The sequence below is a fragment of the Nilaparvata lugens genome, chromosome 12, assembly GCF_014356525.2.
Source record: "Nilaparvata lugens isolate BPH chromosome 12, ASM1435652v1, whole genome shotgun sequence".
Classification (NCBI taxonomy): Eukaryota; Metazoa; Arthropoda; class Insecta; order Hemiptera; family Delphacidae; genus Nilaparvata; species Nilaparvata lugens.
The window spans coordinates 28,896,025-28,913,129 of record NC_052515.1 but is presented as its reverse complement, the minus strand read 5'-3'; the positions used below and the strand labels follow the sequence as shown (position 1 = coordinate 28,913,129).

General features: G+C 32.4%; 1 protein-coding gene across 2 annotated transcripts in view; it reads left to right on the top strand.

The window, feature by feature from the left end:
- The first annotated feature begins 570 nt into the window (after positions 1 to 570).
- The window catches only part of LOC111048188 (tryptophan 2,3-dioxygenase), a 24,266-nt gene continuing 7,731 nt past the window's right edge, over positions 571 to 17,105 (top strand). Inside the window, exons 1-6 of one of the 2 annotated variants that reach the window (XM_039439322.1) lie at positions 571 to 1,035; positions 6,374 to 6,519; positions 14,010 to 14,080; positions 14,538 to 14,603; positions 15,368 to 15,505; positions 16,872 to 17,093. In XM_039439322.1, coding sequence (XP_039295256.1) covers positions 1,010 to 1,035; positions 6,374 to 6,519; positions 14,010 to 14,080; positions 14,538 to 14,603; positions 15,368 to 15,505; positions 16,872 to 17,093 — 669 coding nt within the window. In that variant the 5' untranslated portion in view covers positions 571 to 1,009. The remainder of the gene's footprint in view (positions 1,036 to 6,373; positions 6,520 to 14,009; positions 14,081 to 14,537; positions 14,604 to 15,367; positions 15,506 to 16,871; positions 17,094 to 17,105) is intronic. The other variant, XM_039439321.1, reaches the window with a different exon arrangement.

The following is a 17,105-nucleotide window of genomic DNA, read 5'->3' as shown; positions in this document are numbered from 1 at the left end:
TTATAATGGCAGTGGAGAAAGATAGGAGAAAAACGTTGCCAAACCTCTGTCTTGTCAATGCCGTAGATATCCCATGGTATAGGGTGTTTATGTTGCAACTTTTACTGTTATCTCAAGCCGATAGTCCACGTAGTTCCTTCCCATGAAGCTTTATGACACTGGTAGTCTCTCATATTGTGTCGTTCATACACTCTTACCCTATCAAAACTGTAAAAATCGACAGTAATCGGCTTGAGATAACAGTAAAAGTTGCGACATAAACGCCCTATTCCATGGGATATGTACGGTACTTACGCTATTGTTTCTCTATGATTCTATAGACGTTAGCTGATACAGGTTTATTGAAGTAATATTAACTGTTCATTCTCGTTTAAAATAATCAATTATATTTTATCAAGCAAGAAATTATATTTTTTAATAATGTTTTTACATAATTAAGATGAAATATTTTGTTAATTATTATTAATTCTACATTGTTAAAAGACTATCTGGCTACAGAGCTAATCGAGAAAGAGATAGCGCTATCCACTTTGTTGATTGATAGACAAGGAAGCAAAACTATTGCTAATCAAACACTGCCATTATAACGTGGACCTCACTATAGGCAGTAGTGGATGAACCCTCTTGCTACGATATTTATGTATTTTTCATCTCAAGAAATCAGCATAACATTTTCAACGATTATTTATTTCAAAGTGATCAGCATCAATTATTTATGGTCAATAAATATAGATTATATAATAATTCTCAGATATGATAGACGATTATATAATGCACGTTTAATTGCATAATGTGTGATATACTGATTATTGTAGATAGGTTCACAGCCAGTACAGCAATTATTTGAAACAATTACCAACTCGGGAGTTCGCGTGAAGCTTTGCGCATACTCTGATTGACAAGTTGAAGAGGGGGAAGTTTAGAGTGGTTCGCGCAGAAAACTAAGTGCCGTCAGTAAGTTGTGTTTAGTTGACGCGACTTAGTCACCACTTCGCGCCACTGGATTGCCATGTCTTGTCCAGGGAAAAAGGCCGGGTAAGTGAAAGAGCTTAGTCTCAAATTACTTCATACTTTATTCTTATCTTTAATATAATAAAGGAAAGAACTGGCTTACATACACTTACGGAATAGGAAATTCACGAATGATGCATCATTTCAAGTAAAGCCTTTCCTCATGTCAAGTAAACTATGTGATAAACGAATCACACGTTGATAATATAGAAATCATACATTTCATACACGTTTCATAATATAGAAAACATAAACATAACAATATGTGAGCTCACTTACCCAAAGTATTTGCACCCCCACTCTAAATTTGATTGTATTACTACTACACCTGCTCTAGAACATGGGTTTCCCATAGTTGAGTTGGTTAATTTCCGTAAAAATGCAATTTATTTATTTATATTTGTAGTAAATTTCATATATTGTATTTTTGAATATTATGTACATTTTATTGATTGTTTATTTGTATATTAATGGAAATAAAATGTATTTGTATTGTATTGTAATCATCATGTCTGAACTACTGAACTGATTAACTTGAAATTTTGCATATAGATTTCTTATTTACTGAGGATGGTTATAGGTCTATTTTAAATTCTTCAAGATCTCAAGTTTTAAGTTTATCAAGTTCTTGATTAGACACTTGCGGGGCACTGGTTTCCTGCTAGTACTTGTAATAATAATTGTATTATTATAATATTAGGCTAGGCGCACATCAGTTAGTCAAGACAAGACACACGTTTAGTCACAAAACTTCACATTGTTGCTTATGACTCTACTTGTTTGCCCCAAATGTTTTATGTAGCCTACAGTGTGTAAATGCATTAATTTTATTCAATTTTATTGATACTTTGTATTTTGTACTTTCATTTGTTCTGTGACTTTGTCAATGCTCTTGAGCGGGACGACAATAAATGATTCTTGATTCTTGAACTCACACTGATTAGTCATTGCAATTAGACATGTCTTCATAAGCAACTATGTGAAGTATTGTGACTAAACGTGACTAGTCTTGTCTTGACTAACCGGTGTACGCACGCCCAGCCTTATAATATAGAAACACTAGTAACTTTTTATTTTCTGTGATGGCACGACCGATTTCGGGTATTCATCTCATTATCAAGCTTCGAAGGAAAATAGAAGGTTACTTGTTTTACGATATCAAGTAGCCCTGTAAAAATAAATGAAGAACTAAATAATTGGTTTGATATACAGGAAATTAAATTTGAAATTTATTTTACTTGTAATAATACATTCGTAAATCATTTCTTTCCACTTTGAACAGTTCCTATTCTTGACAATGTTCTAGATTGTTCTAGTTCTAGATCAAATCTATATTGAATCACTTCTATCTTCTTTAATGTTTTAGCTTATTGTAAGATTATTTGGTAATAATTATTTATTTTAGAATAATTTAGCATGCTATCATATGCGAAAAGATACCGTTTTTTAGTAGAATTTACATTACTCGTCTATGATGATAAGGAACAGTTGACATTTTTGTTTCAAATTAATTCTAGTTGCATTTTTTACTCGTTGCATTTGAATTATAGAACATTCATACTAACCAATAAATTAAATCTTAGTTGTTGGGCCGCCCGTTCAAAGTTCGAATAGTTAATAACGTATTGTACACCATTTTTACTGGTACATACAGGGTGATTCTTAATTATGGTAAAATAATTTGATACGTGATAGTAGAGGTAAAAATAAGAAAAAAAGTTCTTATATCCATAAACGCTTCATTAGCGAGCTATACAGGGTTAAAGATTTCGCCTAAAGAATTCTAAAGAACGGCTAAAGAATTCAGTTCCTCTGGTGAAATACACCGATGCTGAATTGTTTGGGGACTAGTTTTTGAAAAAAACTTATGGTAGATTGATATGGAAAAATATCTGAAAAATTGAATAAAACTAGTCTGGAAGCTGTAGTGTGAGTAGTTTTTGAGGGAAAAGTTGAAATATGCCAAAAATCTAAGTAGAAAAACACAGACTCCATCTACGTTTGATGGCAATTTTCATGTTTTTCGAACCAATTTCATGAAATCTTCTGTAGATCATATACTTCAATATTAACGAATGATGATTTATTACACCAAATATAGAGAAGAAACTATTTACTTTTACAATTAGAATTATGTAACTAGTATTTATGTTTTTAAACTCGCTACACTAGGACCAAGGCTCCAACAAATGGTTTAATATTTGTTTCTATTAATCTTACTAGAATAGTGGAAACTGTCTGTATTCTAGTTTTTTTCAACCCAGTTTCCTAAACAATAAAAGCGTGTTTCACTTTCACAATAAAAATTATGTAACAGTAATATTTATGGCCTTCATTTAGGGCCTTGGCTCTTGGAAAGGGAGCAGAATTCGTACAAAAACCTGTCACAAGGGTTGGTGGGGGGGGGGAGCAAACGAACCTCTGCCGCTAGTCTCTAATCCCATTAGCAGATATCGAAATTTCTTCGTCTAACCATTTCCTCTAAGCTTATTAGGGCGTTTGCTGCCTGCTAATCTCTCGTGAGTCTCATGTAACTCTCCCAGAAAACTGCCTATGCTCTAGTTTCGTTCTTGTCTTAACCCCGTTCCCCCTAATTATTAAAATAGAAACGTGTTTCTATTTTACAAAAAATATTTTCCTCATGCCGTTTTTTCATCTTATTCTATACCGTAATCTTATACTCTTATCTAAATTTATTCGTGATAAAATATTTATGCTAATTCGTTGTGCCTCTACTACAATGGAGTGGAATAATTTCATTGATTAGTAAATTAAACTATAAATAATAGATTTCACTATGACCAATGATAAATAGCTGAAAATTCTCGTATTGAAAGTATACAATATGTGAGAATTGTATACTTTTTGAAAATTGATTGAGGAATACCAATATTAAAATATCAATCTCGAATAAATTTAGAGAGAGTATAAAGGTGCGTACAGATATACGCGCCGCGAACATGAGCAATTCACTTTTAATCAGCTGACTATATCTGTATTTTTACTGAAACGGTAAGATACAGTTATAAAAAGCTTGGCATCAGCTGATTGAAAGTGAATTGCTCATGTTCGCGGCGCGTAAATCTGTACGCACCTTAAGATTATAGATATGAGTTAAGATTATAAGGAATAAGATAAAAAAACGGCGTGAGGAAAAATATTTTTTGTAAAATAGAAACACGTTTCAGTTTTAATAATTAGGGGGATTTGGTATACTCTACTTCATACATTGATATTGATGCTTTCATTTACAGTATAAAACTGCGTTGAAAATGAATAATCATAGATCAAAATGATATGTTGTTACATTGAATGTTTTCACTCCACTTTGTATTATAACCTGAAAAATTACTAATAAATTGAGTTACTTGGGGTATTAGAATGATAACTCTTTAGATCATAATGTGAACAAAGTGGAGTGAATAGGATACATTAAAATGTTACAGTTTGTTCTTGTTTTTTAACGCTTTTTTGATCTAAATTGAAGCATTCTTCGAGTGAAAATTAATTCTTTATATGGCCTCAGCTGTCGATTGTCCAGGGCGGAAAATTTTCGGGGCAAGAAAATCCAATAGACATGAGAAAAAGGGCAGAAATTATCCCAGTTTGTCCAGAGCGCACAGTAGATCGGGTCCTGAATTCATTATAGTTGTATGTATTCTATGATACAGTTATTCTCAGTAGGCTTATTGAATCCATCCAAGGTCTCCGATAGTTTGAAACTGTCAACCGCCAACTATCCAAGAAACCCGGTTGAAATCATGTTATCTCATTTACCGCTGCTATTCGATCCGAGACATCAGATTTTTTCTCAACTAATGAATGGTGACATGTGTCATGTACAGTATGTAATTGAGAGATCTGAGGAAGACAAATAGAGGAGGTGAGAGAGAGAAAGAGAGAAGAAGAAATGCAAACTATAAAGAGAGAGTTATTGGATACCCTGGCACCTGTGGCGGTAGACCGCAGTATGAGGTTCGGTTACACATGAAATAGTGTCTGGTGGATTGCTTTTTGCAAAAATCTAAAATTGTCTTTCACAATGAACTCCTGTCGGATAATAGATTTAGATGCATTCTTGCAACTGGAAATTATAAGGAAAAGAGCGTTGAAAATTGGGAAAGAACTTTGTTTTTTGCATTAATGCCACTGGAAATTTCAAGGAAAAGAGCGTTGAAAATTGGGAAGGAACTTTGTTTTTTGCATTATTGCCACTGGAAATTGTTGAGGAAAAGATGGTTGAAAAATGAAAAGAAAGTTGCTGTGAAACGTTTTTCTTTTTCATTTTGTTTTGCCTTCAAGACAAGAAAGATGTTTGCTAATCTCAAGTCTTTTAACGATGCTTATTGTTTATTTGTAAGGCTCTGTGGTGATTAGATCTCTATCAAACAAATTCTCTTTATTTTCATCTTGTACAATTTACAATTACTAGGTATATTTTAAGGAAAGGCTCATGCCTAAAACTGTGTATACTCCAATTTTGAGTACAATCATTTCATATGACATGTTTCACTCTCTTAATTAACAATTTACACTACAACACACAGAAAAACTTTGTTAAAATATAAAAGGATTTTTTATATTAAGGTAATTTTCACTACTTGAAACGATTCTTCGTTTTATTATTTTCTATTCTGTTTATATATTTGCTTCTATGCTCAATTTAAATCAGATTAAGCGTATGATAATCTTATCTTCTACTCCCACTGGCGAACAAGAGTCATCTTATGCCAGTGGCTTTTTTCACTTACCGTTTATTATTATTATCACATTTTGGTTGGATTTTTTGTCATGTTGAGCTTTGATTGATTTATGATATGTATTTATGAGTGTGGAATAAATTTGAATTGATTTTTCGGAAAACCAGACGGTTTGCTTGCTTTAGTTTAATTCCTAAATTGGATGAGCCCTCCACGTCTAGTTACACAAACATCGATTTTTTGACTTACGATTTTTTCCGTCCTCATACATTCTATTAGAATAAACAGATGATGTTTGTCAAGTTCCATTTAATCTGGTAGAATTCATAAGGACGGCAAAAAATAGACCGTTCAAAAATGGATGTGTGTGTAACTGGCTTAATAAGTTGATAATCACTACTACCGAAGTTGTTTTAAGTTCAGTCATACAAATATGGAAATGGATCTCAATTTTAAGCGATTTGACCGATTTTATGAAAATATCATTATTATAATGGTGAAACTTGAACATTCAGTACCAACAAACTTGAGTCAAAGTATCACCTCTTTTTAAGAACTAGAGTAATAATGAATATTATAACATTAATTTAAGAAATCCAGATGTCTAATAATGTGTCTATTTCTGGTGATTAACTATCAAAAATTATTTTGACATATTTCAGTGCCCAACCCCTGGGAGATGAGGATGGAATCGTGTATTCAGAGTACCTTCACTTGGAGAAACTTCTTACAGCCCAACAGATGATGAGCGCTAAAAAGAATCGAATCCCTGCCCACGATGAACATCTTTTCATAATAACGCATCAGGGTAAGCTTATAGCATTTTTATATAATTTAAAAGTACTCAAACAAGAAAAATGTCGTTTCCGAGCCGTTTGCACTATCGACGTTCAAACCGGCTGGTTTATTCCTTCTAGCTTCCGGAGATCAACACGCCTTTTTCTTATAATGCTGGGATTTCTCGTGTTTAAAGTTTGAACTAATAATATCCAGTAGAAGATCCAATTTCAATTCAATAAAATCAATTTTATTTAATTTAAATTTTATTCTATAGTGAGGTCCACGTTTTAATGGCAGTGGAGAAATATAGGAGAAAAACGTTGCCGATTTTGCTTATAATGCTGGTTCTCTCGTATTTCAAGTTTGAACTAATAATACCCAGTAGAAGATCCAATTTCAATTCAATAAAATCAATTTTATTTAATTTAAATTTTATTCTATAGTGAGGTCCACCCACGTTTTAATGGCAGTGAAGAAATATAGGAGAAAAACGATGCCGATTTTGCTTATAATGCTGGTTCTCTCGTATTTCAAGTTTGAACTAATAATATCCAGTAAAAGATCCAATTTCAATTCAATAAAATCAATTTAATTTAAATTCTATTCTATAGTGAGGTCCACGTTTTAATGGCAGTGGAGAAAGATAGGAGAAAAACGTTGCCGATCCTCCTTCTTGTCAATGTCTTCTATAGACGGTAGCTGATACAGGTTTATTGATTAACTGTTCATTCTCGTTTAAAATAATCAATTATATTTTATTAAGCAATAAATTATATTTTTCAATAATTTCATAGTGAATTTTCATAATTAAGATGAAATATTTTGTTGATTAATGAATTATTCTACATTGTTGAAAGACGATCTGGCAACAGAGCAAAGCGAGAAAGAGACAGCGCTATCCGCTTTGTTGAATGATAGTCAAGGATAGCAATACCATTGCTAATCAAACACTGCCATTATAACTTGGACCTCACTATAGTTGAATATTATTGAATTATTTTAAAAAACACTAACATTAAACAGAATAATTTCCATGGAGGTTGAGGAAACAAAGTGTTATCTTGAGTATAATACAGTCGTGAACTTGACCCTTTGAAATAGTACCTATCTTATGAGGAAGCATGTTGAGGATAATTTATCTGATTGCACATGTATTTTATGTTATTCTGAAGGAATAATAGCTGTTTATCAATTTCTGTCAACACTCTGCATGACAATAACAATACATGCTACATCTGTTGTGTTTTAGAGCTTTCATTGTTTAACTTCAGTAGCTATTTTTGAAATAAATTACAATTTATATTATTCTGGCGTTGAAATGTGCTGCAAGTTTCCTTGAGATATTACACTAAGAAAATTATATATTTGTACATAACTATTTTTGAAATATACAGGGTGTTTACGAACTCCCTACCATTATTCTAGGGCATTGTTCCTGGGTAAAAAACATATCTAAATATCACATTTAAATCGAGCGGAAGTCTTGAGTTACTCACACAGCGCCCATTTTGCTTTTTTCCACTTATATATTTTTTCTGAATAATGGTTAAACATACGAAATTGAAACTGTGCAAGATCATTTATAACAACTAGACAAAGGTAGAAAAAAATTATGATAATTTTTGAAAATCATAAAACAAGATGGCGGCCATTTTAAATTTTTTTTTTTTTAAATAACTCAGAAACCGTTGGTTTTACAAAAACTCTACAAGAATTATTTTTTGTAGTAAATTTAATTGCCTATCTATTGGTACCAGATTTTTTAAGATTGGACCAATATTAACTGAAGTATGGAAGCTTTAGTGATAGGTGACCACTGAAAGTTTGTTGCAGTACAAACCAAAGCATGCTGATAGAACCGCCTCAATGATGCAACAATCTCTATTTGCATTGAATGTTAATAGTAAGCGATTTTAGGTCATTTCAAACAATAACATAACGTTACATAACCCTCTAAAGGTGGATCACCAACCACTAAAGCTGTCATATATCAGTTAATATTGGCTCAATTTTAAAAAAATCGATAGGCAATTAAATTTACTAAACAAAGTTATTTTTGTGAAGTTTTTGTAAAACCAACGATTTCTGAGTAATTTGAGAAACAACATTTTAAATGGCCGTCATTTTGGTTTATGAATTTCAAAAATTATCATAATTGTTTTCTAGCTTTGTCTAGTTGTTATAAATGATCTTGCAAAGTTTCAATTTCGTATGTTAAACCATTATTCAGAAAAAAAATTAAAGTGAAAAAAGCAAAATGGCCGCTGTATGAGTAACTGAAGACTTTCAGACAATTTAAATATGATATTTAGATATGTTTTTTACCCAGGAACAATGCCCTAGAGTATTGGTAGGGAGTTCGTAAACACCCTGTATAGCCTATTAGCCTATTATTCTAGCGTTGAAATGTGCTACACTTGTCCTTGAAATATTGCACTAAAAAATTATGAATTCGTTCATGCTACGGTTAGCGTTAATCTTCTCAAAGTGTAATTCCATAGTATCCTTTCTTCATAAATCTCATTCAGCGAAATCAAGATAAATCGTAGAGTGAAATAATAAATAAATCATTAGGCAGAAATCATAGATGATGTATTCCAACTGATTTTGTCGAATGTATTGGAATTTTAGATAACTTTCATTTGTGTTTCTAATTAACTTCATTATAATTTTTTTATTCACTTCCATTCAAGTCATGGAAAAGGTATCATTGAGAATTGCTTGCAACTAAATTTGTTAAAAGTTCATTAGATGATTTTATCCGTACGTCTCTTAATCTATATAATATTTATCTATTCCTCTGTCATGTAACCCATGCCAGATACACTCTTATCAAGCATGATAAATATTTACAATACAGCTAAAAGTAAATTATATTTCAAGTTCCGATTACACAAAATCCGGTTAAATTTTAATCGTGATTAATTCTACGAGAACCAATCAGATAAGACAAAATCAAAGAAGGTCTTATCAAAAAGGCCTTCTCTGATTGGTTCTCGTGAAAGTAATAACGTTTGAAATTTAACCGGCCTTTGTGCAACCGGGTCTTGGACTATTTTTCTTAAACTATCATGTAAGGAACAGTTTTGGGCTTTAAGGCTGTTGTTCCTTTCCCAATCATTCATAGTTGAGAATTATATTGTATCTATCAATGTATAAATAAATGAAATGTATCATCCCACTCTATTGACAAGTTATCTAAGAAAGTAAGGGACCGGTCACAGAGAGAGCGATCTGCTATCCTTAGGGTATTAATATATTTATCTTAGAGAGCGATCTTCTAAGATATATCTCTGTAGAGATACCTATAGGATCACACATTGCTCTCTGTGTGGCCAGCTCCTTAAATACTAACGTTTTCAATGTACGTTATATCATCATAAGTGTATCGTTAGCAATTGAGTAAAATGAATCATCAGGAAGGTATTTACTTTCCTTGCCCTATTACCATAGGTAAGGAAAGTATTGCTTTCCGTCCCCTGAGTCCAAAAAAGTGGTTTTTGGATATTGGTCTGTGTGTGTGTGTGTGTGTGTGTGTGTGTATGAGTGTATGTGCGTCTGTGTACACGATATCTCATCTCCCAATTAACGGAATGTTTTGAAATTTGGAACTTAAGGTCCTTACACTATAAGGATCCGAAACGAACATTTTCGATCAAATGCAATTGAAGATGGCGGCGAAAATGTTGTCAAAAACAGGGTTTTTCGCGATGTTCTCGAAAACGGCTCCAACGATTATGATCAAATTTATACCTAGATAGATCATTGATAAGCTCTATCAACTGCCACAAGTCTCATAACTGTAAAAATTTCAGGAGCACTGCACCATCTATGCAAAGTTTGATTTTAGATTTTCAATATATCAGGCTGTAGATACAATTCAAACGAAAAATTTCAAGTCGAAAAGATTGAGCATAAAAATCTCTACAATTAAATGTTTAGTAACATTTTCACCTAAAATTGAAAATAAGCTCGAAATTCGAGAAAATAAGATTATTCAATTGCAAACTGTTGGCAACTGTTGATTCTATTAAAATCATTCACTACGAAGAGATAGCAGACTTCGTGTGTCTGCAGCGCTATTGTCCTGTCACCAGCTGGCTCAGATCTTAGAAAAGTGGACTAGAGATGCGCGGGAACACTAGCGTCAGTAGATCAATTTTCATAACGGCAAGGAAAGTTGTGTGAGTGCACCACACCATATTTTTATTATTATTATCAAATCATCTATTGACCACCTTTAAAAGGGGTATGTAGATTCATCAATCAGTCTAAACGATTTCAGTCGTAGTCTGAGATTTATCTAATCAGCCTTACTTGCTCGCAATGAGCCATAAATCATAGATCATATTATCATAGATGATTTGTATCTCAAATGATTTTTTATGTATTGTATTTTAGATAACTTTTATTTCTGTTTCTAATTTTTAGGTCCCTTTAATCCCTTTGTTAAAATAATGAATGACTGAAGCTTTTGTGAAGTGAACAACTACAAGACTTGAACTATTTCAGACTATGTGTAACCTTATCTAAATTTGGGAGAGGAATAGCACAAGGTTACCTTATTTTTTCTCTCCCTATCATTTTGGTGATGTACTTACTGGTCCATATGAATAAAACCAGAGCAAATGCTCATGAGCAAGAGCATGGAGCATAAGGTTTTGCTCATGAGCAAAAGGTAGAAGCAGAAGCATTTGCTCATTTTTATATGAATAAGCTTTACCTTATACTCTTACCTCATGTTCCTGAACTCTGGAGCAAATGCTCACGTATTTTAGAGATGTTTTATCAGCTGATTCGCTTTTGTAGCCTTAGTTTGTTTCTATAGCTCACGGAAGCGCTAAATATGCAAGTAGGGTGCTACGCTTGTGTTTGCGTCGTCTGCTCTGTTTTCTATTTATGAATAAAGTTTTAGGTTAGTTGACTTTAGAATTTTGAAATAATAGCGTGAAAAAATGTCATCTCTATAACAATCTTCAGCATATTCTTATAATATCAATAGCCTTCTTATAATCGTTCACACTCTCATCTTCTTAAATGCCTATCTCCTATTTTGTGATGGCTATCTTTATAACAGGTAGCTATCGTTTGTATTTATTCTTTTGTAGGGATAATGGTGATATATATCATGGTTGAATCTGATAAGAGCTTTATAGTTCTCAACTATTGGTTGTGATCGTATCTGGTATAGTTTCCTCTTCCTCATACGGATTAGTTGAGCCATTTTACTATGAGCAAAAGGTGATAAGCTGCTCTAGACTAGACTCACCTTTTTTGAAGCATTTGCTTCAAAATTTGAGCAAATGCTCTAGTTTATTCATACAATTTTATTTATTTATTTATTTTTTAATCATTCAGAATAACACACTTACAGAAAAGTACCACAGGCTTATAAGCCCAAAACGGTTCCAATTCTAATTTATACAACAGTCCAAATGTAGCTAGGTTATGTGTCACTTAACATTCATCAATTACACACTCAATTTACAATTATTCAAAACACACAAAAATCATTTTTAAATTAAAAAATACTTCTAAATTAAATTAAATTAATCACAATTACTGGAAAATTTTGAGCAAAAGCTTTTACTTTTGAGCAAATGCTCAAACTATTTATTTGATGAGCATGAGCAAAAGGTTTTGCTCACGTTTATTCATAGAAAATTAAGCAAATGCCCCATATTTTAGAAGTATAAGCAAATGCTCAACTTTATTCATATGGCCCATTGTATGAATCAATACACTACTGTATATCAACAATACCCATGTACTTGAAACACGTTATATCATCCTAGTCTGTCTTCAGAAATTGAGTAACTAAGATGATGTGTTTCTTGGTCACAAGATAACGTAAAGTCCCTTGCGTGTGCCCACATTGTTATATCATCAGCTGCATAATATTGGCATGTAGATAGTGGGGTGTTTCCCCTGAAGGGTAGCAAAATTGAAAAAAGATTCACCACACCTTAAGTTGGTATCTGAGATTCTCTTTGAAATGTCAGCACCCCATATGTAACATCTGTAACATCGCAATGCTTCCAGAGCTGACAGTTTAATATGATTTTTCTCACTAGCGGTGGAACCGACTTTGAAAATTCGTGACGACGGTTCCTTGAGGCTTCCCCCCTCTCCTTCTACTCCCGCCATCTCTCTCTTTCTAATCCTTGTCTGTCTTTCTCCTCAACATGTCACTGGAAATCAGTCAGTGTACTATGGCTTCTTGAATGAGGCCAGGTAGAGTTCCGCAAAACAGGGTTCCCTTCACAAAATAGACCAGACTATGTTCGTCTCTGCAAGATTCACTTTAAACTGTCAGACATCCCTTATAAATTACATTAATTCTTCCCATTTAAACAATGCTGACAGTTTGAAGTCGATTCCAATAAGGTTAGATTCACTTTCAGGTGTCAGTTTTCCTCATAAGCTACTTCAATGCCTCCCATTCAAACAATACTGACAATTTGAAGTGGATTCCACTCTGGTGAAATTCACTTTAAACTGTCAGCATTCCCCATTAAATTACATCAATGCCTCCCATTTGAACAATACTGACAGCTTGAAGTCAATTCCACTATAGTTGGATTTACTTTCAACTGTCAGTATCCCTTGTGAATAGTATCGACGCTTCCCATTCGACCGTTTCTGACAGTTTAAAGTGAAACTAGTCTTCGAACGGGAATTGGCAAAACTGATAGACGATAGTTTAATGTCAGTAGGCGATTAAATTACGTGGGTAAGGTCAGCCACATTCGTGTCTTCATTCTGTGGTCGATGTGCTCTTGCTGCTCATTCACTTATTAATAAATAAATAATAGAAATAAATCAAAAGGAATGCCAACTGAAAAACGGATGTAATATAATCTGTACATGAGTTTAATGATGCTTGATATTATCTAATTGGTATTCAGTTAGATACAGATAAAACAAAAGAATGCAGAGTGAAACGGGATGTAATGTGATATGTAAATAGGTTAAATAATTCGATTTAATATTATCTAATTGTGATGTTGTATCAGTTGTAATTCAACCTAAAACGGGATCAACTTTTTTTGAAATGCGTTCAACTCGTTCGATTGTTTACTGCCTCATTAGAGTTTAATTTCCTTTTGTTTCAAATTTATTTCTTTGAATTATTTCAAAAGGAAACTCGTATGTTTTCATTTTTAAATAGGAAAGAAATATTGTTATTTGAGTAGCCTAACTGTCCTATTAAATCAAAAGGTTTCAATCTGAAATTAGAAAATCTAAAATTGGATTAATCTATACATAACTGTTGATTAACAATTATTATTCCATTTTCAAATAGGAAATGCATATTTGGATTTGAGTAGCCTATCTGTCCTATCGAATTAATAGGGTTAAATATGAATTGAAGAAATATTGCATGGATTAATCTATACATAACTTTTGATTGATTATTATTCAATTATGTTCGTTTGAATTCCTTGTAGCTGCTAAAAATATCCTCTAGTTTATTTGAATTTAAATTATTGAGGAACTTGAATGTTATTGTTTCAGCTTACGAATTATGGTTCAAACAAATCCTATACGAATTGGACTCAGTACGGAAACTATTCAGTGAGAAGCAGGTAATTTTTAATTCTATACTTGTTAATTATTTATTTTAAATTTATTTAATTTGTAATTAATTGTCAAGAATGACTTTAGAATGCCTGTGGGTACGGATTAAAGCCTTGTGCACATCGACTGCGATTCGCTTAACGACAACTAATTTTCTGGTTAAGTGGTAGAGTGGACATTACTGTCCAAACTTCGCTACGTCAACAATTAAAAAAGTCAAAGTCATTCATACGGGAGCGAGAGAATTTTGAAAAATTCTCTAATCTTATTCCAAATCGAATAAGAATTGATATCTTGATAAGAATTCATGAATAAATAAGAATTGATTATATAAATTCATACCAAAATTTAAACATTAACTTTGAATGATTATCAAATTGCATCTTGATAATATGAAACTCTGCTACATCATTATTTCTTATGATTTTTCGTGTACAGTAATAATTTATTTCTTCAAATTTTCAGGGTTTGGACGAATCGAAAACACTAGACGTTGTCAGAAGATTGAACAGGATCTCAATGATACTCAAGGTAATCAGATAATAAACTTTTGAAAGTGTGAATCCATTTCTTGTGAAGAAGTTATGTATCCAACATCAAATCAGCAAATTAATACAAATTTTCTTATCAGCAATGTTCTATTTGAAGAGTAGACGTTATTGACGCACAACATATGAATAATTGGTTATAATTACTGGTTGTTACCAATCATAATTGCATATTTATCAATGTTCCGGTAGTCCACAATTCTTCAAGGAAAGTTTACATCAATTTTTTAATAATGATTTAACTATTAATTCATTTCCTTATTATATTTTTGCTGTGACATTTTATGTTCAAGCCATAGAAGCCAGGTTTTTGGCTTTTAGCTCAAGCTTTGTTTTAGTTTAAGCTTTGGCTTACTTTCAGTTCAAGCCAGGTTTTTGTTATTATTGAAGTACATGTAAAATTAAAAAATACATGAGATACAGGGGAAAGTAATCTGAGAACTAATTGTGTAAAGAAGACTTATAATAATTAATATTTCTATGTAATGAAGTTTCTATGTTGAATAAACAATACATTTTCGCTTTTTAAAATAAATTTTACAACATAATGTTATTTTAATACAGTATCTTTAAAAAACAGTAATTTAAAACTATAGTATTTTCAAATACGGTAATAATAATCAGGAATTCAGATTATAAAATGGTTTATCTCAACCATATGATATTCATTGAACTACCGTAGTTTTCATGATTTGTGTTGATCTTTTATGACAATCTACATTAATTTCTATTGTTTGTTGTTTTCAGTTGTTGGTTGATCAAATAACAATACTGGAAACGATGACGCCGCTGGACTTTATGGAATTTCGAAACTACCTTTCGCCTGCTTCAGGGTTCCAAAGTTTACAGTTCAGACTCATTGAGAATAAATTGGGATTGAAACGAGTGAGTTTTTTATTAATTTTAATATGTAGCATGAAAATAATAGTTCAGTCGAGTTGTGTTGTAATGTATATATCAATTTATTTTAATTGAGAAATTGAGTTAAACCCAATCCATGTTATTAGATATAATTGGATTTCTGCAAAAATATACGAATATAAATTATACCTGCAAATTATATCTGCAAAATTATACGAATATAAATCCTGGGACACCAGGCTAGGTTATCAGCCTGCGTTCATTAAACTAGATTTTGAAATAATTCATTTAACTAATAATTTTTATAATGATAATTTCAATAATTCAGATTTTGTCGGCCGACTGGTGGCTCTAGATTTCCTTGCTATACACACTTACACCACTGGAACCCCACAGGCGACTCTGCCTAGTGCCTTAATATAATACAAGCATTGATGTTTTATTTTATTCGTCATCTGCTGGATTATGTTGATAAGTTTCAATATATTTAGGCAACAAAGTCAAAATCAGCCAAGTTTTAATTCAGGAATAGTTCAAAATATACTACTTCAAGACTTGGCTCTCACATCTTGGTTTGATTATGTGTTTTATGCTTTTTACTGTGATTCACTTTAAACTGTTAGTAGGCCTATTGTTTTATAAATAACACCAATAGAATAGAAAAACCTTTATTTGATAAAATAAGCTACTTTAAGCGAACCTTAAAGAGGCTGCTTGACAAGGTACCATGTACAAAAATGTAAATTCAAATATAAATATATTTCAGTGAACGTTATTTTCACAAGAATTTACTCAACAATTAATATTATCATGATATTAACTAATTAATTGTGTTGAAAGTCATAGTCGATGATCAATGCTGTCCATTTTGATAGATTGTAGTCATTTTCGACTATTCATTATAATCTTTTTCAACAAATGATACTGACAAAACCTACGGTTTGATTAGGACTGTAGTATAGATTTCAAAAAAGGCAGTTGTGGTGTGAGGCTGTTGTGCATTTCCTCATATTGATGTGCCTTTCCTTAATATACAATACTTGTAAATTATGGAAAGAAGCAATATATTTGTCTTCAATGTTTGTTTCCATTACGAACTGCTTGTTAATAATCACTTTTGAACAACTAAATTACGTCATAGCAGTCAGGTATTTATAAATAATAATACACATATGTGATGTGTTGATGAAGGGCCTAGTGTCCGAAAGCGCTTCACTAATGTGAGTAGAAGCTAATAGCTTTTATTTATAAATACCTGACTGCTATGTCGTAATTTAGTTTTTCAAAAGTGAATATATTTGTTGTAAATGATGTGCATATTATATTGATGTGCCTTTCCTTATTATAAGGTAATTGTAGATGATGGAAAGAAGTTATATCTTTTTGACAGGAGCAACGTGTGACATTCAACCAGCACTACGTGGAGGTGTTCAGTCGTGACAAACAGGCTGCTTGTCGTGTGGAACAGAGTGAGATGGAGCCATCTCTGCTGCAGCTGGTGGAGGCCTGGCTGGAGCGAACACCTGGCCTCGAGACAAACGGATTCGACTTCTGCGCCAAGTATCGACAGGCGGTCCACACTATGCTCAAGTGCCATAAGGAGGCTGCCATGGTCAGTAAAGTA